At 37.7% G+C, this 24,838-nt stretch overlaps 1 protein-coding gene and 1 long non-coding RNA gene across 10 annotated transcripts in view; one reads left to right on the plus strand and one right to left on the minus strand.

Annotated features, from left to right (window-relative positions):
* The window catches only part of TCF12 (transcription factor 12), a 173,963-nt gene that overhangs the window by 44,348 nt on the left and 104,777 nt on the right, over nt 1–24,838 (minus strand). For all 8 annotated transcript variants that reach the window (XM_080396637.1, XM_080396641.1, XM_080396640.1 and 5 more), the window contains exons 8-9: nt 10,949–11,084; nt 7,794–7,846 (exon numbers count right to left, since the gene is read on the minus strand). In XM_080396637.1, coding sequence (XP_080252763.1) covers nt 7,794–7,846; nt 10,949–11,084 — 189 coding nt within the window. The remainder of the gene's footprint in view (nt 1–7,793; nt 7,847–10,948; nt 11,085–24,838) is intronic.
* Nucleotides 76–6,365, plus strand: LOC308067585. 2 transcript variants are annotated; one of them, XR_013929672.1, is made up of 2 exons: nt 76–763; nt 1,639–6,365. It is a non-coding gene; the product is annotated as an uncharacterized lncRNA (long non-coding RNA). The 2 variants fall into 2 exon arrangements; XR_013929673.1 differs by having other exon boundaries at nt 1,900–6,365.

The raw sequence follows: 24,838 nt of genomic DNA on the forward strand, positions 1-24,838 counted from the left end.
CTCTCCTCCCCACTCTGCCCATGGTTGGAACTTATCAATTTCAACCACATTTGACAGGGGAACAGAAGTTTCACAGCTGATTAAGTTCTTAACAGTTCTAAGAAAACTGGAACCTGAACAGGAGACAGACCTCAACTGACGCCCCACTGAAATGAAGGCAAAGAACGAGGAATAAAGGATAAAAGACAAATTAATGAAAAATCAGTCCAGTACTGAACAACTTGTTGCTAATTAAAATATACATAGTAACTCCGAGCTGCTTCCCTTACAACAATTCAGAAAAAAATAAAAATTCTAGGCATCTTGGCACTCCCAATATAACTTACTTTCAACCCAAGCATTGCTGATGATAAACCATAGCAAGGCCAGAGCTCGGCTCCTCGATAAAAGATGCATTGAACATCATGCATAATGCAGCTGTTAAGACTAGACAAGGTTTCAAGCCTTAAGAACCAAACCTGACTGTTTTAAGGGGAAAACGCATCGCTTATTATACTGTTCTCTAATTAGTTAATCAGTTAAGTAAATGCTAATTTATTTTAATATCCTGGAAATACAGCCTTCTGTCATTCACCAACTACTAAGTGTGCTGTTCAGCAGAGACCAAGCGGACTAACTGTATGGATGACAATTTAAAATAACCCAGTGGACTAAATTTGATAGTCAAAACCCCTGCAATATCCAAAGGAAGATGTTTTAAGCAAATTAACTGCTTCATCTATGCAAGAGCTAAACCAGTTTGGTGGTTTTCCTGTTCGAAAAGGTTTGTCTTTAACTTCACGTTTAACGTTTGTGTTTCTATAAACCAGGGATGAGGAACAGTTTGAAGTGACAGAAAACAGACAATAAGTAATAATGAAATTGATATTAATTGCTATCCATTACTTTCACCTAGCAATATTACAATGTTTTTGGGGGGCCTGGGGAGTCGGGGGTTTTTTTTGTTTTTGGGTGGGTTTTGGTGTTTGTGGGATTTTATTTGTTTGTTTGCAAAAAACTTGTTAGCTATGACAGATATGGGTAAATTAAATGGGGGTGGGGTGTGTGTGAAACCGACTAGGAAGTTTCTCTTTCAGTAGTTTTCACATAAGTATTTCAGATATTTAAGTTTTCACATAAATATTTTACTAGAATGAAAAGAATGAGGGAAATGCTGTATATCCCATTCTTCAGAATCAAAACACAAAACAGTTTGAGGAGGTTTTAAAACTTGTTGCAAAATCTTTCAAATACAACTTTGATAGGATATTGCTCAAACTCGAGTTTTATTAGTTTGGTGACAATGTTAAGCGCTTAAGGTTTGAAAGCCTCTATATGAAGGCCTTAACTACCCACATCTGCATTAAAAAGCAAACATGTTTATTATCCTGACATAATAAATTACCCCACCCGAAGCCCAAAACATGCTACAAACTCACCCAATCTAAAAATGTGTATAGACCTTGGAAGAATTTTAAAACCTGAAATGAATTAGCAGGGCTGCATTACTGAAACTTACGGAAGACTGCCCGAATTACAAATCTTTCCACATCACCTCACCACGACCAAGAAAATTTATTTGAAAAATTAAAAAGTGATTAAGGGGTCCCTCTGCTGGTCCAACCTTAGCAGCATTTAACTTTTATTTCATTACTAAAGTAGGGTGTGTTTTTCACCGTGTCCCCACACCGAAGGCAGGCAGCTACAGCCGCAGCTGTGTGAGCTCCCTGCAGGTGGCTCCAAAGGCAAAACCTGCGCCCAGCCTCAGCCAGCAGCGCACACACACTTGCTGAATTGGTTAAAATACAAAATACTTCTGTGTCAGAGAAGCTTTAGAAGATTGCATATCAACATAGAGCGCGCGCTTATTGTGCCCCAGTCTATATTTCCTTGCGTCTTTCCTCTTCTGCTGTACCCCAGCTTGCTGCTTGGAAAAATGCAAGTGAAGCAGTGAGTTATCAAAAGCCAAACGAGCAATCCTAACAGCATCCACAGCTTGGAATCTGCCTGCGGAAAGAAAAAACACTAACAACCAACCCCAGTCATCAGTGCAAATGGTATGAAATCCTGTCACTAAAGCTCCAAGGCTGTACAACTTGCTTTATGAGTCTTGACATCATAAGAAAATGACACTAAACCAAGTGGTAATTTATTTCAATTTCTTCACTTGAGCATGTAAATACACATCTTCACCTGACATCTCATTTAAAGGTTATGCAGTGCTTTAATTTCAGCACCATTCACCATTCTTTTGGAAAAAAAACCCCAAAAAACAAACAAAAAAACAATTAAAAAAACTCAATCATTTTTGTATTGCCCATTTCTGGCAAACAGCACACGCACCGGTGAAGCAACCTGCCCAAACATTTGGGCTGAACAAGCAACTGAAAGGGAACATTATCTCCATCCAACAGCGGGTCAAACTCTAGCAACACGGCATTGCTTGCTGCTTTCCCAGATGACTTCAGGGATTATAAAAGTCTTCCTGCCAAAACCACAAGTATTATCAAGCAAAAGATATTAAGAAATAGTCTTGGGGGGGGGGGGGGGGGGAAGCAAGCTTTTATCCTTATCTATTGTTATAAAACACCACACTAATTTATGGTAATGGACACAATCTTTGAGGTAAAGCAGAAGTTGCAGTAATTCCGTAGAATTTCCCCCTAAATTACACGAGCTGCAATTCAGTCATGTTATTTTTTCAGATAAGTTTTTCAAACTATCCACAGATTTAAGGTTCTTTTATGCAGAGCTACAGCCTAATTTTAGAGCATCTAACGTGCTCTTTTGCATATGTTGTGAAAACCTCAAAAATAAAGTTATCTCCAGTAAATCCAAACACAGAGAATTAATTCGACATCATTTTATGTCTCTCATATATGTCTATGCAGGGTTTTGACAGGGAAAAGCCCGCAGTTAAGCAGCCTCACAAGAGCTCACCACAGTCAGATGACAGGACAGTTAGTTTGGAAAAATGATCTGAGCACAGTTAAAAAAAAATAATGCTATTAAGAGTGTTACTTAAGTACCTTCACCTTCATTCAGTGAGAACTCCATCTGAACTCTCCCAGCAGGACTTTGCAATGGACCGCTTACTTGTTTAATGACAGCTGATGTTCTCATGCAGCAAAGAGCGGGTGGGATGCTATCGTTTGAGGACTGCTGGTTTTAGACAGATTTCAAATAAAGGCTGTGTTGAAAAAAAGCTACAATAATAGAAGCAGAAGACCAGGTCTTTTTCTTATTAAATATAACACCTCAAAGAAACACTTTTCATTTGGTTTGTAACATGATTTAGAGGTTGAACGTTTTATATATTTGCTTTCTGTTCAAGCTCACAGATGAACGTGGTGCTTAAACAGAAGTATAGAGCAAGTCCCTAAAAACTTTATCCCTTGAATCAGGTGACCACAGAATGAGCATAAAGGAGAAGAAGGGAAGATGGAAGACTGAGTCACAAGTTGGAAATCACAAGTTCTGTGTTGCGTTATCCATAAGGATTTACTTGCTTAGTTTTATTTAAAATTGCCTTCTAAACCACAGCTCAGCATCACAGGCAAGGGTCAGACAGATTACTGCTGTCTTCGCAAGAGTTAGGGGCTAAAGGCACATGGCAGATGAACATACCACTCGACTGCGCAAGTCAGTTCACAACAGCTCTGAACAATCTAAATGCTGCTTTTTACGTTTTGACACCAGTTCTGGCCAGTGGGAACAGATCTTACAAAAAGAAGTCCCACTATGAAGTCAAATGCAACGTCACACAAAGTATCTACCCAGGATGCTCCGAAGTTTTTATAGGGAGCCACAGACTTCCTAACAGTATTCCAAGGATGTTGCTTTACACGAGGCTACTTCAAAACACACTGAGCTTGCTAATAGTGAGGATAATTCTCCAAAGAAAGTGCACTCAGCGTGGTGAATGTTATATTATTTTTAATACAATCTAAACATTGAAGTCTCAAAAACTGTGTTACAGATAAACATTCAGAGGACCATTGCCTTTTCACTCCACAATTTCAAATAATTTCTTTTTACCCTTCAGGAAAGGTGGAGGAAGGAGGGAGGCACAGAAGGGAGTAAGATCTATTATTTTTCTTCTGGTATCTTTATGAGACATGTCTTCCAACGTATTTCTCACGCTCAGCCTTAAAAGGCTAGCATGGTAACAAAAAGAAAAGTGCCTTAGATGTTTGGGAGGTAGTTCTATACATGCAAATCAAATTTTCTTTAGCTTTGCTTCATAAAGAGATATTGCAATAAATTAGCACCTATGGACTATACACATAATATAGAGGGTGATATAACAAAGCAATAAATTGTCTTAAATTTATTGAAAAACATGATGAGTTTGAAATCAGAAAGAGATCTCTGGTATTAGAAAACACTCAACAATTTCTTATTAAATCAGTAGCAAGGCAAAGTTAACTATTAACTGTTAGCTTCAGGTACTGCCGAAAGTCTAAAATACTCAAAATGGTTATTAGAAATAGTACTACACAGAAAACAATCAGATATTTGTGCCTCTGTCAGCTGATTTTCTGTTAACAAAAGTCAACAGGCATGATGATATTCCTCTGATAGGAGACTAATTAAACGGCAAAAGAATGATGATACTTCTGCATTTTTTTTTTTAGAATTGTGACCTCATGATAGCTACTAGTTATGGCATTTATCATAAATATTAGTTCGAAATATTTTCTGACTACACATGTGAATAGTGTGTTTCTGCTCACAGCCCATCCATAATGATTTGGCAATCCCCCCGTACGTATCCTCGAGCCTTACTTTTCTTTCTTCTCCCCCTGCAGACCCAACAGCCCTTCAAAAGCCCTGACACTCCCTCTTCCTAACTCAGCCCTGCCCATTAGTTACAACTGGTTTCAAGTCACATGATGTTATTAGTTTCTTGGCTTAGTTAAGGTAACTCCTATAAATGGAAAAATTCGCAGAAATACAACAGTTTTGAATCTCTGAGGATTATGCAACTCCCTGAACAGTGTTTTCCCCTCCTGCTGTAAAATAAATGGCACATCATAACCTTTCTCTTCACTCAAGCCTAGCTTGAGCCAACAGTAAGAAAAAATAAACCACTGATACTTTTATTTTCGATGCTCCCCACAAAGCTTTACATTTAGTAGTTGTAGTTTAACAGAAATGCTTGCATCTCAGCATTCAAAATATTTTGGGCAATGACTCACCGCTTAACAACTTAGGACAGGAAAACTTAAAAATGTGTTTGCCTGCTGCACTGCATTTTTACAGTAAAAGGACAAGTTCAGATTGAGTTATATCCCAGAAAGTAACTGAACAATTCATTTCTCTGTCGCTGCTTTTACTTTAGGCCCTAATATGAAAACATGAAGATAGATAAACCTCAAAGAAAGTAATTTCAGAAAATACTATATAAATCCAAGAGAAAAATGAAACCAACTAGAGGAAGATTATTAATTTTTAAAATATTTTTTCTTAAAAGATTGTTATTAAATTACAGTTACCTAAAAAATTAAATTACTGTTGAGTATCCATTGATATGACAGCCCTATACTAACACAAAAACATTGCTGAAAATCTTTTAGAAACTGAAAAATTAAAAAAAAATACAGATTTGGATAATAACGTCAAGGATCATCTTTCTTGCGACTTTCCACATTATAATTAAACTTCTCTGCACTACCTATCAGCTAAATCCATTTTTTACTTACCCACAAAACTTTCTGACTTCTTACCAAGTATATTTAAAATAAAGACAACACTTGCATAATCATCGACTTAAATTTCCTATGATGCTCAATGAAATTTAGTTCTGTGTCATCTTCTAAACACACAATATCTAACTTTTTTTTTTTGTAACATATTTTACTTTAAGGACTGAAAAGCACTGAAACACAGAGAAACAGTACTTAAAAATTGCAGCACCGCAACCTGTTTATTCACAGTAACTGCAGTTTATTGGGCAGACTGGTACAATGTTAATACAAATAAAATTTATCAGCATTTTCTTGTCTCCACTCTTCTTACAGAAGAAGAATTAAATGAAAACAATTTGAAAAATACTGCTTCTTAAAATTAAAGCCTAGTAAGAGTAATGAGAGAAATTTTTCATTCCCTAAAACGATCTCTTTACCTGGCTGACGCTACTAAATATTAAACGTGTAATGTAAGCTTTATTACCTGCCCAGAATTACAGTAATAAATTACATGAAAATTGCACTGCTATGTGTTTTAGCTTCTCTGACATTTTAAATATATTTTTGTTAATCTAGCAGAAATCATCAGCTAGACTGTAAAGCCACCCTACATAACACGCAACTGTTAAAAATGTAAATTGCCAAACTATTTTTAGCTGCTGCTGAAGGGGAAAAATAAAAAGGGGGGGGGGGGGGGAGAAGAAGAATATTCCTGGCCTCGGGAATAATGATTTGAGGCATTGTGTTCATTTTGTTTATCAAGCAGCTATTCAGCCTCTAGTGGGGCCCAAGTGCTTATGCAAGCAAAAGCTTTGAGGAGTGCCTGCAGCTGCAATCCTGGCTTCCAGGTAGGCTGCAGGTTGGGAGCACAGCTGCCCCGGGCTGTCCATACCATCTCAGCTCCATCTGCAAGCGCGGCTCAAATGGCATTTCAGATCCCGCTTTCTATATATCTCACCGTGAGCAGGGGGGAGGGAGAAGGGAAAGAGAGGGAGGAGAGAACAGGGGAGACGCAAGGCCTAGAAGACCCCGTCCGCACTTGACGCGATACAAAATAAAAAGACGGGGCCCGTTGCGCTCCCGCTCCAGTCGCGCTGCCTGCGCAGTATGCTCTATTCAGCCTATCCGGCTTTGAGTTATGACTCATCCAAGTGCACCTGCGCCCATGTGTTAAGTACTGCCAAATAAAAGCCCAACATCCATTTACACAACAAAGCGATGTACCCCGCAAGGCAGCCCAGCTTCCCCCTCCCCTCCTGTTTGTTCTGAGCAGGGGGAAAAAAAAAAAAAAAACAAATAATGCCATCCTTCGCTTCGCTGGGGATTTTTCAGTTCACGTGGATTTTTAAATGCAGATTCATTTATAAACAATTTTCTTCCTTTTAAGAATAAAGCATATTTAATACCACAAAACACCCCTATAGCATTAGATTATCACAGCCATTAATGATTTTTTCCACCAAAACCCTTCCAACCTTTTTCATCAAAGCCCTTTATTCTCGAAGGATAAATTTTCAAGCAAAGAGGGATCAACAAACTAGTTGCTTGAAAGCCTTCCTGATGCTAGGCTGAAGTTAGGAAAGGCTTAATGAAGGCTTTAAAATCCACCAGGGCTTCACAATGAACATCTGACTCGGTGATTTATGCATATTAATAACCTCAGTCCTACTGAGGCAAGCTGAGCTGTACATGTCCTCCGAATCTTAATGTCTTCAGCTCCACTGGGATTATTACAAATGTAAATTTCTAAGATTCTCAGCTATTAATCTCTGTCTGTCCTCCTGTTCAGCAACATAATGACTAATTAAACATCAAAAGACCTGTACAGGAGATCTTCTTTGACAGCTCCTGGCCCAGCTCTCTTCCCAAGAGAGGAATTCAAATGACAGGGACAAGTGGGTAGAGGCATATGAGCAAGCTACAAATCACTGCTATGAAATCTAAAAAATTCCACATCAAATGTGCATTTCGGCCTCCAGAACCACTCCCAATTACCTAGCCTCGCCACTCACATCCAGCAGATAGCCCTCCTAACGCTAAAGTTAGGTAGTTTCTATGTATGTCTGGCAAAGAGCCCGATTTGAGCCCGATTTGTTTGCTATAAATAAAAAATGTAGTACTTACAGAAGAAGGCAAACCAGGGGGCACCTTTCTTACTTTCTTTGTCTGTAGAGGATCTGTACACAGAAAAACAACATTTCATCAGGTATCTACGCTACAGACAAAAACCAATAAATAGCTATGCTATACAGCTTTTTCTTTCCACCATGGATTTATTTTGCAATTTTGTGCATTTATTATTATGTGCCAATGAAATTTGTCTTTCACATCAATATGAGAATGTGCTGAAATATGTAACACACTTATGTTCTTCTCTAAAATAAAGCTTTGCTAAAGAATTCCAATTCCTTCTATAAGGAAAGCAGTTACTCCTAAGAACACAAACGCTAAAGGGTGCACTGATGCCCTTATACACTTGCTAGGAAAGAGAGAAAGGTTTCAGATGTATAAGGAGGAGAAAATGGGACTGATTAGCACAAGAAACGCTTTCCCTTTCTGCACTTCAGAGTAAAGATAGAACAATCAAAAAGGAATCTATGACATGTTAAAGTATGATTTATACTCTGAAAACACTAACATGATGTAAATTTCTATAGCTTTTAGACTATACCAAGGTTGTAAATAAACAGCAAATCTAATGACCTAATTACTTTTCTTATTGCCTTTATTAGGCAATACAACTCAAATTGGCATGTAATAGTAAAGTTGGAGGTATGATACCTGCTTCCTTCTAACAATAATTGTTGCACCATCACAAAAGTACCCAGCAATTTCACTACCTAAATCAAGAATCTGAACCAGTTTACTCAGCTGCTAATAAAATTAATCTGAACAGTATGCATGCAAATTACAAGTTAACTGATGCTCTGAAGATGAATATCTGGCAAGATTAGCAGTTCTACAGTTAACCGATGGAGTCTTCAATTAAAATACAAAATACCTATTTTATGATTAAATGTCCTGAATGAAAACAGAAATTTTATTATACGATATGACAAGATAAAGGCAAGATAAGGTAAGAATATCTGCTGAATATCTTTACTCTGATCATTCCCCATAGGGCATGTTTGAACAGAAAATAAAAGGACTTCTGGAGAAGATATTTACACTGCTCTCAAAGCGTCACCTGAAAGGGAATACTGGTTGGTTTCAATGAACTTTAGTAGCAAATTTAAAGAGAGTTTCTTGAAATCCTGGACAGGCAACTCCTTCTCAGGTATAAAACGGCCATAATTCAACTTTGCTTTAAATTCTCAGTCAGCCGTTTTGTAACATTTAACTAGTCCATTAAAAAAAAAAATAAAAAAAATTCAGACATACTTTCTTGAGCCATTGGAAACAAGACTCAAGATAAAAGTGCACTTGCTTTTCCTGGCAGTTCTGGAAACACATTTCCATAAATTTGTAACCACCACCTGCCATGTCCCAAATTACAGTCCCCCATATTCAGCCATGACAGAAAGAAGAATATCACCCTGTTACCAGTCCGAACATGTTTCTAGCCCTTGAGCTTCTCTTAAAATGAAAAAAATTAATAGGAGTACTACTCTGAGAACACTACACTTAGCTTCGTTTTGTTTAATTTAATAGTATCTGGAAGTTACCAACCTCTATATAGCTTGCACAAGAAATGCACCTAATCACGTATTCAAGTATCTAATACTAATAAGACAATCTCAGTTCGGGCTCTCCCTCAGTGACTGTTTCATACTATAACCTTTCTGCCCACATCAGTACCCCACTCTGCTCAGCACCCGAAGTCATGTTCTAACAGACCACTTTGCTCAAAACCCTAACAGGTTACTATTATAGTAGTTTCTCACTAAAGCAGATTCAGTGGGGGCTAAAACAATAACACTAATAATAAACACCACTCTTTTCTATTAAAGTTCAAACATCCAAGCAGCAAACAATTTCATTTTCCTGATTGTTCCTCTTCCGAAGCAGCTCTGAAGAACTGCTGTGTTTGATTCTCCTATTCTGAGGAACACTAATACCTGCACAAATATTTCTAAAAGACAGACAACCCCAGAATAAACGGCAGTTGTCTTGACAACTGGTTAAAAAGCTATAGAAAAATGGTATTTTATAATATACACACACGCGTATATAGGTAAACTTCCAAAGTCATATTATGTTATAAAAATCGAAGAGTTTTTTAAAAATTCAAGCCTGTTCAAAACTTATTTAGTGCCCAAGGAGTTTGCAGTACTAGTTAATACTAATGTTACTTCAAGAAACAATTTGCATTTGATGAAATTTTATTTTGGGTAAAGTATGGATTAAGTTACATGGTTCCAACAAACAAGATTTTATTATGGAACAGAAGTGCTGCACAGGATGAGGGGCATTAAAAATCAAAACATGTAACCGGAGTAATCCTAATAACATAACATGCTAACATTGAAATATGATAGCCTTTAAACTAGAGTATCAAGTTACAACCTCTCTTTTTATACTAAAAAGATTTTTTTTCAATTTGCACACCCTATTATTCGTGATGGTCTTATAACAGAAACTATAGAACAGCTGGCTCATTCTTGATTCCTTAATTCAATAGCAAGTCTTTAGAGCTATGAAATATTACCACTGACTATGACTGAGTAGGAAAATTCCATTTATCTCTAAGTATCTCCAAAATAAAACATTAATACTGTCACAGGATTACAACACTTTTTAAGCAAGTTCCTGCCTGCATATTTTGCAAGGTAGTTTAATTTTAGGATAAACTACTAGTCTTCAATCGCTAAAGAACTTTAAAGGCATGTTGAACCAATTACAATGAACTATATATTGCCCTGAATAAAGTTGCTTTTAGCATATAAAAGGCTAATTGTTTCCCCTTTGTGTCTTTCCCCTACTAAATAATGGTAATGACCTCAAGGTCAGGCATTTCCAGGAGTTAATGATGGCATGGGTTAAGGGCACTCAGCTGGTCATCAGTTCCTATCCATCTGTCATTATTGCTTTTGCAATTAAGGGGTTTATTGGAGTTTCTTGTTTGTTTTATAAGCAATACTGACCAGTGTTGAATTCAAACTAGCATCTCAAAGAAAATGTTAATAATTCCAGTTTATGTCTTATATAGCAGTTTGCTGTAATTTGAATTGCTGAGTACAGAGCAACCTCCAGTATATAAAATGAACTGTCAAAGAAAATAATGCAGCCTGCAGAAATGCACCATGAACAGAAGTTTTAAAACTGTGTATATTACTCACCAAGAGCTGGTGATTCATGAAGTGGTCTTCGGCGTTGATTTGTGCCAGAAAATGGGTAGTAGGGTGTTCCAGGTTTTCCCGAGGATGACAGCTGACCTGGACTTCCAAGCCCCATATCTGACCGAAGCAGACTAGACTGCAAAATATACAGAAAAACATAAAATTAAGCTCTGTAGCAACTCATCTGTTAATATACCAGAGTAACTAACTTAACCACACATACTACTCTTGACATTTACAGGAATTCAGTGGGCTTTCAGTGAAGGTCTTACGAGTTTAAAAAAAAAAGTTTGACTTTTTAAAATTAGTATTCAAAGAATATACTATAGCATAATTCAGAAAGGCTGAGCAAGTTTGGCTGTGAGCCTCTGAAAAACTATAACCATTTCGGTTTAACGCATCTGAAAGAATCAATTCATACTTAAATTCTAAACAAAAACTGTAATATTTTTAGTTCGCAATGTAACACCTCTTCTATTACACAATATAAACATAATTGATAAAAACTGCTGAAAGTTTATAGTGCGACATTAGGTTTTAGCACATATTTAGAAATCCAGACTTATATTACTTTCATAAAAACATGGAATAATTGTTAAAAAAAAAATCAAACACAGACAAAAGAAATAACATATTAGATTAATGCACAGAACATAAAAAATTAGGACATTTTAAAAACTTCAAAGCAACAATGTAGTTGAACCCTACCCTTTTCATGCAGTAAATAAAAACATTCTAAACACTTAACAAGTGCATTATATATGGTTTGGCCTCACGTTATTTAGATTTCTTCTGTGAAACCGAAATGAATGCTGGCGATTCATGAGAAGACAGTTTTTCCACGGCTGATACCATGCTCAGCCTCATTTTTGTCTGAAAATCACCAGACTTGGAGTGTAAACCCACAGAACTGTTTGTACAGAAAACATAACGCTACCAGGGCATCAAAATACATCCACCGCTGCTTGCTCCTGGCTGCTGCGTACAGCTGGTTTCCTACAGCAGCACCCATCGTGTTGCCCACAGCTAAAGGCACTCTGCTTTTAATATTGCCAAAATCAGATGGTCTTTTAAGGTCACTATGCAACCAGCATCCTTCAGAAAAAAGGGATATGGTTTCTCCACTCTTGGTCGTTATGTAGCGCGACCTTCCCGTTACAAGGGGGGTAAAGCACAGCGGTCAGGCAGCAGGACCACAGTTTGGGTTTGCCCACCTTGGAACTGTGCTCACGCTTCTGCTGTGAGATGATGCAAAGCCAGAAACAGCTGGCTGGCTGAACCTTTATACCAAACCAAACGCGAGGTGCCACCTCAAGCTTCTCCTTCAGTCCCACCACTCCCAAGCCAACCTCCCTCCTCCCCTCAGACCACTCCAGAGACGCAGCCCATGCACATCCCCAAGTTCTAGAGCTTGTCAAACGGGCAGACTTGCAGACTGGACCCGCAGGAGCCACCCCAGCGCCGCTGCCTCTGAGGGCTACAGCACCCACTGGAATCCGCGCAGAGCCCATTGCTCCTGGCTCTCCTCACCTTCCCTTCCAAGGCCTGAACACCCTCGGTCATAAACAAATGTATTTTTTGGATTATATCATTCAAACCAGCTCCTTTGGTGTGATGGTGAAAGGTGAAGCTAACTCACAGGGCTCCTGGTAAAGTACTAAATCCCTTTGAACATGCAATGCACTGGGATCGGCAGAAAATCCAGCAGTCATATAAAATTCCAGACTATATACAACATAAGCAAGAACCTCAAGTGTGTTTTTCCAGATAAATGGTTTTGTATCCAACAGCTAGTGAAATTTCTGTCTTTCACTTGTCTGATGACTAATTTGAGCATGAAAACCTTTTATTTTAATTGAAAAGGGAGAGGTGTGAAAAAGTCACCCTGTTAAAAACTAAAGGAGGGCCCAGAAGTCTTAACTATTTCTTGCAATCTATCACACTGTCTGAAGAACAAAATCAATAATGATTAAAAATGTTAAGGCATAAAAATAATTTCCCTTCCACTCAATGTCTTCGTTCTTATTCTTACAATAAAATAATCTTTAAATCAGAATTGTTAATTTAAAACTCATATTGAAATGAAATACCCTTATAAGGAGTGATATGAACTTTAAATAAAGTATACAGAAAATAGGTGGGGGGTAGGGAAATCTGCTTGTAGACTGTTTCAAGATTTTCTAATTTTGCCTTTGACAAACAGTTCAGAATTTTTTGTTTTGCAGAAAACATGATTATCAGAATATACGGCTTACATCGCATAAGACTGAATTTTGCAAAGGTGCTATTCTAAACACATATTAGAGTGGTGAACACTGTGCAGGAAACCTGGGCAATATTTTGTGAAAAGCAGCTCCCCCAAACCAGCACTGTCCAAAAGAAGAAACAAAACTAGTTCTGCACTTAGCCCAGGACTCAACCTTCAGCCCAAGAACAGCCAGGGCTGAAGAAAAACTTCTTTACATAGCCTGTGGGGAAGGGGAGGAAGCATTGTCATAGTTGTCATGTCGAGTAGCTGAAGCAAGGTCCCACTCACAGAATCCCAAACCTGCTGAGGCTGGCAGGAGCCTCTGGAGGTCACCTAGTCCAGCCCCTCTCACTCAGAGCAGCTGTCAAACACAATTAGGACCTAGGTCCCATTCATGTTAAAGACAACTCAACTCTCCCTGCTTGCCCCCAGCATCTCCTCCTGATCATTGGCAGTGGTTCTGGAAATGCAATGGGAACCGTACAGACACCTCCAGAGAAAGGGGTAGGAGGGTTCTTAGTTCCTCTGTGCATTAAGGGGGGGTGGGATATGACAGGAAAAAACCCAACCAAACCCAATCACAAACAATCCAAAGCAAGCAAACAACCCCAACCAAACAGTGAACACTCCTACTCACTTCTGCAAAGCCATTCCCAAAGGTGTGTGTCTGTATCTTTCCCAGACTTCACCTCCAACCTTTACCTCATGCCAGTTGCCACTCTTGCTTTTGTCCTAAGCGATCCAGTACTCGACATTTTTATCAGATCCTGAATTTCAAAGCAGCATGGCTACTACGGCAACACTAAGTGTATAAGTAATATAATACGTACCCAGTAAATCTCAAGCTGTGCGACACACTCTAAATAAAGTTTCCTGCTCTATATTGTCTTCAGGCAAGAATTTTTTATTTAAAAAACCGAAACCCCTCAGAAAGGGGGGGTGCACACAGAACCGAACAAAACCCCACAACCCTCTTCCCACAACCAAATGAAGCATCTGTTTTAAAATTTTATAATTGTTCCTCAGTCTTCCAAAAAAAAAATAAAAATAGATGTCATTAGTTCAGCTTATTGATTTTTCTGCCTGTCTGAACCAATTGAGAAGCAATATTGATTAGGACTGATCCTTTCCTAAGGGCATCTGATAAAGAAAGGAATACAAAAATACCACTGAGAATAGCAAAAAAGCTTTGTATTATCAGCACCAAGCTTCTCCTGACTAAGTGCCCGAGGTCCCTGCACAGAGGCGGATCGCTTACATACGTAGTTTGCAGCATTCTCCACAGAGAACATTCACGCTTACTCCGAACCTCATCTGCCAAGCACGGATCCAATTACTAAAGAATAATCAATGACTGGTTATTCTCCTGAACGCTGCTGAGTCCTGTCTGCATTACTGTTGTAAATAAACAGGCACCACCCTTAAAAAATTTGCCTCTTTGGATTCTAGAAGTCATATTTCCAGCTTCAAGATAAACAAGGATTTATTTAAAGCAATATTTTCCTCTAAGGAATATGTGTTCAATAACCAACCTAAAAAAAAAAAATAAAAAATACTTTTATTACAATCAACTAAGAACACAGCAAGCCTGATCCCAAAGAGAACAGAGAAAAGGAGGTAAACATGACTGCTTTACTTTTTAAATTTATCCCTTTGAGCAAAACCAAGGAACAGTTTTGACTGCCTAAGGGGAAAAGGCACAGCCTAACCCCAAAAATAAAGGCTTTTTCAAAAGCCACTATCTAGGCAAATGCTTTAAAGGGGTCCTTTTCCTAAAAAAGTACTCACATCAAAATGAAATTGCAGGGGAGTCATCTATTCAAACATTGTATGGGTGAGGTGGGGAAAAAAAATCATATCTGGGCATGTGGGTGTATGTATTTATGCACCTTTGTCACAGAAAACAAGTAACTTGGACTTGCAGCTGCACTTACAGGCACCGCAAAGTTAGCTTCCATTCAAACCGACAAGCTAATCAACCATATGCTTATATCAAAATGGTATGCCTGAGATTAAAAGAAGCTCCTTACTCGACACATTTTTAAATGTTTTTTGAATTGATTCTTTCAAACAATTTTAGCATAAAAGCAAAAGAGCTTGACTACTTTGGAAATTTTCTTTTCCCTAGCCCAACTCCATGCACCTTTAGCATCCCAAAGAAACAATTTGATGCCAAAATACTGCTCTGCCTTCAATGAACTTCTAGGACAGCGGCCAGCAGAATTCTAATATGTTGGTAAACACTTTGATTTTCTTGCTTTGATATAAAAAAAGAAATGTGGACAATAAAGGCCTACAGATGCCCTTACGTAATATTCCTTGCAGCTCCCCAGCATTTTCAGACTACATGTAGTCAAACTGTCCTGCAAAATGCACCAACATTTTTTAAAAAACTCACTCCATACTCTACACTACCATATATAAGGTTCTACCTTGGCAAAAGTGTGTTTGTTATAGGCAGTTAGCCTTGTGCTTCTTGGTCTAAATCTCGTTCACATTCATTTGTTAAATGCAAACTTATTAGCAAACACTTCAAGAACTCAGATTTTCCTAGTGTAGCCATAGCCAAACTATGCAATAGTTTCATCCAGCTACAACTGTGTGCCTTTACATTACTCATTATTTCCTATCAGAAGAATAATATGGTTGAGAATAAAAGCATTAGCCCATTATATACAACTGATTATGACAGGCCATTGTGTTGGCATAATAAGGCAGGCTGCTTTGGCAGGGAAATGAGAGCTGCAACTTACCAACTGCAAACTGAGACCTTGAAACCATCCCCTCCCCAATAAACTAGTCAACTAGTTCTTATTTTTCCTAGGTTTTTTGCATTGGCTTTCTTCTTGAAAAGCTTATGCTTTGAGTCCCACTAGGTACGCTGTCCCTATTTAAGACCGGAAAATTGTCTAAAGTTTTTTTTAAAAAAAGTACTTAAGTGTTTAGTTAAAAATTGGGAGCTTAGATACGTTATTTTGTAAAAGTAAATTAAGACAACAGCGCTCAGTTCAATCAAATCCCACCATTACCCTACCGCACAGTCGAAGCCAAACTCACTAGGCATTTCTGTGTTGCTCAGAATTACGCAGAGCGGAAGCAAGTGCGTTCCTTGCCTTACTGTAAACTTGAAATGCTGTACTGGGTACAGCAAAAGTTTCACGTACATGTCCTTTTATTCCATGAACCATTTGGATGACATCAAGCATCTATAAAATGAGTCTTAATATTTCACGTCTTGCGTTCTAGATAAACCTGACGATTTGCATGCGCTAGTTTAAAAGAATGTAACAAAATGAAGTCCAATGCTGCTAAACTTGTTAAATCCCCTCAGCTAAGTTGTGTACATTGTGACTGTGGTTCCAAAGGGAAACCTAGACCAAAATTAAAACATCCACAAATCATTGCACTGTGAGATACTAGTACAGTACAGAGGTTTGGGCTGCGAAAAGACCGTTCACCTGAGCTCCATGTCATGCAGTTTCAGCCAAAAATACAAACAAGATACTAAGTGTTGAATTTCATTTTACTCAAGTCTCTGATCTTTGGAAACTGTAATGAATATGCACTCCAAAATAGGAGCTGAATTTGGAAAAACACTGACATATGATGTAAATTCATTTTAAATTTAAATTCCAGAGATATGTTTGCAATTATCAGCATGTTGTTAAAGAATCTCATCCTGAGAATATCATCAAATAGTAATGTGAAATACAGTGTTACCATTTTGAGAACAAAGGGACTCTGAATGAGTAATCAATAGCAACTGGCAGAAAATGAGGCATTAATTATGATCCTCTCTAGTGTTTTGTCTCAAACAAGGTTTCATTAAATATATTGTGCTAACCTGTACATCTTCAAGCCATCACCAATAGATCTGATCAGATACATTTTTGGTCTGCTTCAGGAGGAGGAAAAGATTAGAATTAAAAAACCCAAAACAACATCTAAAGTGTTATATGATAACTTGAGCATTTTTTTCTTGATCAATTTAAAGGAAACCAGGGGTTGCTAATAAAACATCTCAGGAGAGGATCCTCCAACAACATGCTGGTAATTGCAAACATATTCCTCATTTTAAAAAAATACTCAGATCTTATAATCTCAGTGTAGTCTCTTGAAAATTTAATTATCATCTCCTATACCTAAAGTATCATGCAGGTTTGAGAAGATAATGACAGTCATCCATCAACTGCATCCTGCCAGTGTAATCAGGCTAATCTAGCTCACTGGAGTAAAAAACCACCCCAGCTACCTACGGTACTAAATACTGAAATGATGCAACATCATAAACAAAATAACAGACATTCAGTTTTAGTGTCTTCCCAATTAATATTAACACTGAAAAATATCAAGGTATCAATATATTCTCCTTTTACACCAAAGCTTTTCCTGATCACCATGAGCTGCTTATTCAATGTGTATACCTAAGCAGAATTTGCTACTATGGATAATTCTGTTTAGGTGTAAATATACTGAGACTGAGCACAGAGACAGAGATGGGAGAAAGAAGTTTATTCAGAATTCTGTATATGTTGTTTCAAGCAGTGGGAGGAGTAAATATTAAATGCAAAGGGAAGGAAACATTTTGTATTCCTTCTGCATCTAAGTGGTTTTAAAGCACCTGATTAATACAAATATTTTGAACGAGTCCTTTCCTTCCCTCCTGCAATAGTGGCGTCCCTGCACTGATACCGCATACTGGCAAGACTACAAATTCTGTCTTACGCTTCTAAAAGCAGCACCCTGCTGATGTTGGTGTCCAATCCCCGAGGTTATGCTGGCTCAGCTTGTCTTCGCTCATCCCCTCGGGCAAGGTATTTTTGCGTTGCTGACTGAATTCTAGGAAGGCATTACTAAGCATTGTGATTACAGGTCAGGCTCCCCTCCCTTTGCCTTTGAATCTTTTCGCTACATTATGAAAACAGTAATTTGAACAGCTTCCTTACTGTGATTATACAAAAGCAGAAGGTTTGTGGAGAACTGCAAAATGTCAGAAAAGAAGCAGCTGAGGGGTTATTCATCTACTTTTTAATTTTTTGGTACCAGTCTTCCTGCTTTTCTCTATGATTACAAGATACAAGCATAAGAAGTCAACATTATAATAAAAGACTTTATGCTGAATCTTATTTACAGAAGTCAGACTATAAAGGATATTCTAAAGCTCAAACTATCCTTGCATCTGTTTCTCCCTCTGCATCTTCAGCAAAATTATTTCAAAAGATTTCAGACAATTAGTAGAATGTTTCATGTATATGGTATGGAAGCTGTGCATCTCCTCTCCCACACAACCAGGAAGAAAAATCTCACTTGCTCTAAGCACTAAGTCAGAAAATGTGTAACAAAAAACCATCACTAATATAGCAACCAGACAATTGTCAGGACTTCGCATGATGGACCCATACGTTTTCATGTACGACCAAGTGAATGTTAAATCCAATACCAGGGTGCTAGTAAATGGATAGACGAGCCCAGTAAATACCTTGGGCTACAATCCCCTCCCCCCTAATATATGTTATCCTTCTCTCCCTGCTCTTTAGCAATCTGTGCCATCAGGAACACGATCATCTTGAAAATCACAACACAGCTGAAACCAATGCAAGCTGGATGGTTTAGTTCCACAGGTGAGAAATCAAAATGGCAAACCTGTCTTGTGCTTCTTTCCATCCACTGACTACCTGCTCCAGCTCCAGCCTCTCCTAGCTCACCCCTGGCAGCAAACGCTAAGTCACAGGTTGCTTACACCACTCTTAAATCCCCCTTCCTAGTTCTACTCAGGGCCTGTATTCATCTTGAGAGCAGTGATCCGTGCAGGTGCAAAGTTTGGTAAGGGACTGTATCTCTCTGTGAAGTAAGGAAGGCAGGCAAACGGGTACCTACCATACTAGAGTAGTTATAGACGAAAGGAATAAACACTTTAAGGAAATCCAAAAGGGCAATCCAGCTCAAACAGACAAGTACAGCTGAGAGAACTGAGCTGATCTTTTCCTCATCCTCCAATAATACCATAAATTTGTAACTGAGGAGCACCCAGATCTGAGGCAGTAAGATTAGCTGGAGACAAATAGCAATTAGCCAAAGAAATTGTATCTACACTCCATGGTGCAAAATGCTTTTTACTTCCTTATGCAAGATTTTATATATATATATACACACACACACATATATTTACAAAATATTCATTACCTTAAATACAATCAAACACAATCAAAAATTAAAAGGAGGCAAGAAAATGTGCCAACCCTAAATAGTGTGAGAAAGGCAAAGACAAGGAACAGTTTGTCTGCTTAAGACATTCAAAACCGTTCCTTGCAGAACTGTTCCCCTTTTATAAATAGCATCCCTCCCGCAACTATAACTAAATCTAACACCTGCTACCCACTTCATTCCGGGGGGGATGTCTTCCCTGATTAACTTCAGGTGGTCACCTCCAGCTCTGGAAAAAGAAATCTAGCCTGTCCCCTGTACATTTTTGGTTTCTAAAAAGGTTCTGCAGGCTCCTTATCTGCTGGGAGACAAGATCTATTTTCCCAATAGCACAATAAGTGATTCACTTCTAATAAATCATAATCAAGAGGAAGTTAATATTGCTTGATTACTTCTGAAGTAAAAAAATGAAGCAAAATAAACTCAAGTTTGGATATTCCATCTGCCCTTAAACTATATATCCCTCTCCCCATCCCAGCCTTTTAAGATGGTATCAGCTGGCAGAACCCAGTGTTGCTGCTTCAGTTAACATTGTGTCAGCCTTTCCCTCAGAAGCCGCATTTCTTAAGAGATTGATAGCTCAGCTGTAAAAATCTGCTTTGGGGAGACACCTGATATCAAAGGTGTCAGAGGAAAGGAGATTTAAAACAGAAAATACACAAAATAAAATCTGTTTGTCAGCTTTTAAGTTAGATTGGTATTAAAAATCCCACACATGTACAAACCTTGCGATTTTTTTTTTATTTCATAACTCGGTTATTGGATTGAAATAGACATTATGTTCCCTATACTGTTTCTAAAACTATGTGAGGAAGAACAGCAACTGGAGCCGCTGCTTATATTCTTTTATAAGTCCAAACAGATAAGAAAGGTCCAGAATATCATGTATTCTTCTGCCTCATTGGAAAGATCCATCTAAAGCATCTTTAAACACACTGCCAGCAGCAAGCAGGAAGAGCTTTCTTGTTAATGTTTAATAGATTTTTAATTTTATTTATTTAATAATAATTGCAGGGGTGGGGGCAGCTGTGGAGGGGAGAAAGGAAAACACTTTGGGGAAACATAGCTGATACAATCTGACATTTTTATTAGCACTAAAGTAAATCTAAATTTTTTTAAAAAACCACAAAATGGTAGCCCCTCTATAGCACCTGTGCTTTTTTTATTATCAGCATACGCACATCTTTCTTATTGTACACAATTATGTTCCAGTGTATATTCTCTATGTACATATTTTTATTATTACCTAATTTCAACACCTGGAAGTAAAAAAAAAAAAAAAAAAAAAAGCCAAAAAAGCCTGAAGGGATCTGATCTGAGACACACTAGCTACAAGGTTCAGCCTAAGATTCTCCAGAGACAATTACCCACACTCTAGCATCCTTTTTGCCACAACATTACCTCCTCTACTGTCTACCCCCTAGGTGTGGTCTAAATATGCCTATTTCCAATCATTCCTCAGACAAACTATTTACATTTTCCCATTACTTTAAACGCTTTCATTAGTTTGCCTTTTTTTAAAAAAAAATACCTCTCTTCAATAGCTCTACAATATCATAGGAGCAGATGGCACACCCTCAACACAGAATAACTGTTTTAATTATTGCTCTCAAGGAAACCAAGAAGGGATAGAAGGTCTTAGAGACAAACGATTTAAAAAGTTTCAGGATATGAACAGAAATCCTACAGGAAGAAATGAAAACTGCAGAACTCTGAATGTGTGTGAGAGGGCTGGCATACGCACACTTCAGGCATACGTAAGCTTACCCTTACTACTAAAGTAGTTACTGGCCCTGCAAAGAAAAACACCTCATACATATTTGTTCTACACAGTTGTCCATTACTTCTTTCATCTTCCAGCAAGACATAGAGTGCTCAGTACTCCGGCATATAACGCCACAGTAAATCACGTTAGTAGTGGTCTAGTATTAAAATGCTGAATAGTTAAAAACTTAGCAAAGCATCCTAGGAGCAACTGCAAAGACGTGCTGCCACGCTGCTGTTTGGGGGCTATACCTGCAAGATTGAAAAAGACTTGTTTGGAGCCTTCATCTGCATGTAAAGAACCACCCTGTTTTAAAACGTGATGTGCTACAAATACCTTTCTCTTCTTTGATGCGCACATTTTAAGTAATACCTCAGCTGTCAGATACCACTAAAACACTGTCCCTTCACAGTCACTTGTGTCTTTTGCTTTTGCCACTTCCAACTTTCATTCTTACAAAACATGTATTTCAAATTACATTTTTCATACTCTTCTTTGCTTTTCCATTTTTGTCAGTAAATCTCATTTCCGCATCCCACATAAGTTTTTATACACTCTTGCCTCCTAACACATTTTTGTCTGTATGCTTATTCTTCCGGCTGTTTAATGTCACCTGATGCTTTACTAAGAAAATAAAATCAGTTAATCTTCTCCATTGCACTATATACACATCTCAGAATTACACTGTTTATAAACAGATTTAAAATACTTCAAAGTTGGTGCTATTCAGTTCTATTAATTTTTCTTTATGCAGCAAGCTGGTACCTACATCCTACTAGGGATACTTATTTTCACTCTTGCTTGCATATTCCTCACGACCTTGCCAGCTAACACAAAAAAGTTGCCATTTTTGCCTGTGCACAACGTGAGCGAGCTTTTCTGTTCTCCCTAGATGATTCAAATTTCTCAAGTTCTACTCTTATTACACTTCTTCAGCCTGTGAGATAGCTGTTAGTGTGCTCCAAGATTCTGCTTTCTCCAGCATTGCAGGATTGTTCTTTAGATTTGCATTTTGCTCAAAGTGCTTTAAAGTATTTTTAAATTTGTAAGAGGCAAATTACTGACTATGCAAAGGCAAAGTAACATACACTTGCAAACGTTTATTTTGCCAAAGTGATCATCTGTTAAATTGCCCAAGAAATTGGTGCTAAAGGCATTTTTGGGGTTTATTTCAAAGTTCTTATAGTGTGTTTGTTAAGAAGTAACAATTTTTTTTTTGCACAAAAATAACACAAACTTTTTACTCTGTGAAGGATGTAACAGCTAATAAATACAGGTTTTCATGCTTGTAAATTTATTCTTTAATACATTGCTAAATTTGCAGACAACAAGATGCAATCCTTTGAAGTTCCATATTAAATCATGAAGACAGTTGTTCTTAAGTCAATAAAGAAAGGTCACAAGTTTTTTTGCTGAAAAGCCAATAGTATGAAATCCAGTTGCTCAATACCTATAACGTAATTAACTCGTAATATTTCTCAGCACATGTGAGTCAGACGTATAGAAATCTAGCTTGCTTTGCCTGGAACCCAGATGAGGAAAGTGTTTCTACATTGAATCACTCCAAAGGTGGAAGAAAGATGGATGAGTTTGTTCCAACCTACTTGAACCATCAAGTGACAAGTCAGCTAATTTTTTCTCCAAAGTACTGCCCAAGTAAGACCATCCATTTAAAGTAATTCAAGAAACAAAACATGCTCTGAAGATCCACAAATCCACTCATCTGCCTTAATATTCCAGTGAAACACTTTTTTTTTTCCCCAGAATAAAGAAGAAATTGGTAAATCCTGAAAAGTTGGCTGAAATGACGTCTTAAGATGTTTACTTGAAGTATATTCCCATAAGGAACACTAAGTATGGTGCTAATGTGCATAAAATGTTACTGTCATACTGCAAAATTCAGGCTAATTTAATAATGCCTGATGTGCCTTGCATCATGTTGCAATGATGCAATAATATGCTGCTAAATGAGTCACCTCACATTAGCTTCACAGCAATAGCAGAGCTGATGGCTATTGAAGGGAAAATGGTGTAGCAAGATTACTGGAAACACTGGCGGACCAGCTTTCTGTTGAATTTTTTTTTTCTTCCTCCAGAAAACAAAGATTCTGAAGCAGCCTTATTTATTACCGATATGCACAAAACTTATATAAAAATAGCAGCAGAAATGAGTTTAAAATCCATCTGCCACTACCAAATAAATTCTATGTATCATAGACAGTATCATAGAAATTTTTCATATGCCTTCTCTGCAGCACAATCTATTTCATACTGCATGAAATACATAACATCATTATATACATCATGCTATGTAGAGTAGTATATTTTATGCAGTATAATACATATAATTTTACATAGACTAAGTGAAATGTATTTAGGAAATATAATCCATAGCTCCTTCCAGCGTTCATGTATTCTACAAATTTATCGAACCTTTTTCTAAATGTATTTAGGAAATATAATCCATAGCTCCTTCCATTCAGCATTCATGTATTCTACAGATTTATGGAACCTTTTTCTAAAAATATTTAGGAAATATAATCCATAGCCCCTTCCAGCATTCATGTATTCTACAGATTTATCAAACCTTTTTCTAAATGGGTTTTATAATATTTAAAGTGTCCCATCATCTTATAGAATATATAGACAGCTAGAAAAATAAAGATACGTCTCTTTATAGAAAGGTTACACTTTAAACAAACTGGTGAATGCCTCTTCAGTTCTTGCCTAACATCCATTACATTTAGCACTTGATTTTATCTCCTTTCTCGCACATGGGATAGTACACGGACTTGAAATTATTATGAAGGGTGGGCAAATGTGTTATCTCCACATGTCAAAAAATCCATGATGTCTATTTTTCATGCATGATTGTTTAGAATTAAACCAGGACATTAAGGGGATAGTCACAAATAATTTACTATCTTCAGCCTAGTGACGCCAGTGGGGAGAGACAGACTTTGCCAGGCACATGAGCACAGGCACCATTGGGCTAAAGAAGCATCCCCCCCTCCCTCTGCCAATTAAGCCAGGGCACTTACAGGCTCAAGGGGATAAAGTTAGCTTCTGTGAAGACCCACAGAAACAATTAGAAGAATTAGTCTAACAGCTACACATGTACTGCACATTTATCTCGATTTCACTTGGAAAATCGTGCAGATTCCTAGCTTTCTTAGAGCTCAGACCTGTCAACGCAATGTGCAGCGACAGCTGGGTACCCTTCTGATGATACTGGAAATGGGAGCCATGCATTCAATATCTGAAGTCTAATCTCATTTCTTTCACACAAATTACAATTTTCAGTATTAAATTACACAAGTGTAAAGAAAACTTATTACAAGAAGCTTTCTGAAAACTTGATCTATAGCCATTTTAAGATTTGTGAGAAGATGCCCTTCCCAAATCTGCAATTACACAGCTAACAGGAATGGTGGAATCCCACACAAATATCACAACCAGCCTCCGCTCCTCCAAATGAAAGACACAAATAGAGACACTGTGTCAAGCCACGTAGCCTCACATTTCATCCTGATAGCCAAATGCAGTTTGTACATTTCTTCTAAAATCTGTCAATTCTTTGTCCAGGTAAAAGTTTTTGACATTCATCTAAGCCATCTCCGTTTCTCATGCTACCCATCCACTCAGACTCTATATACTCTGTGAAACATCAGAG

This window comes from Falco punctatus (assembly GCF_963210335.1).
Source record: "Falco punctatus genome assembly, chromosome: 7".
NCBI classification, from domain to species: Eukaryota; Metazoa; Chordata; class Aves; order Falconiformes; family Falconidae; genus Falco; species Falco punctatus.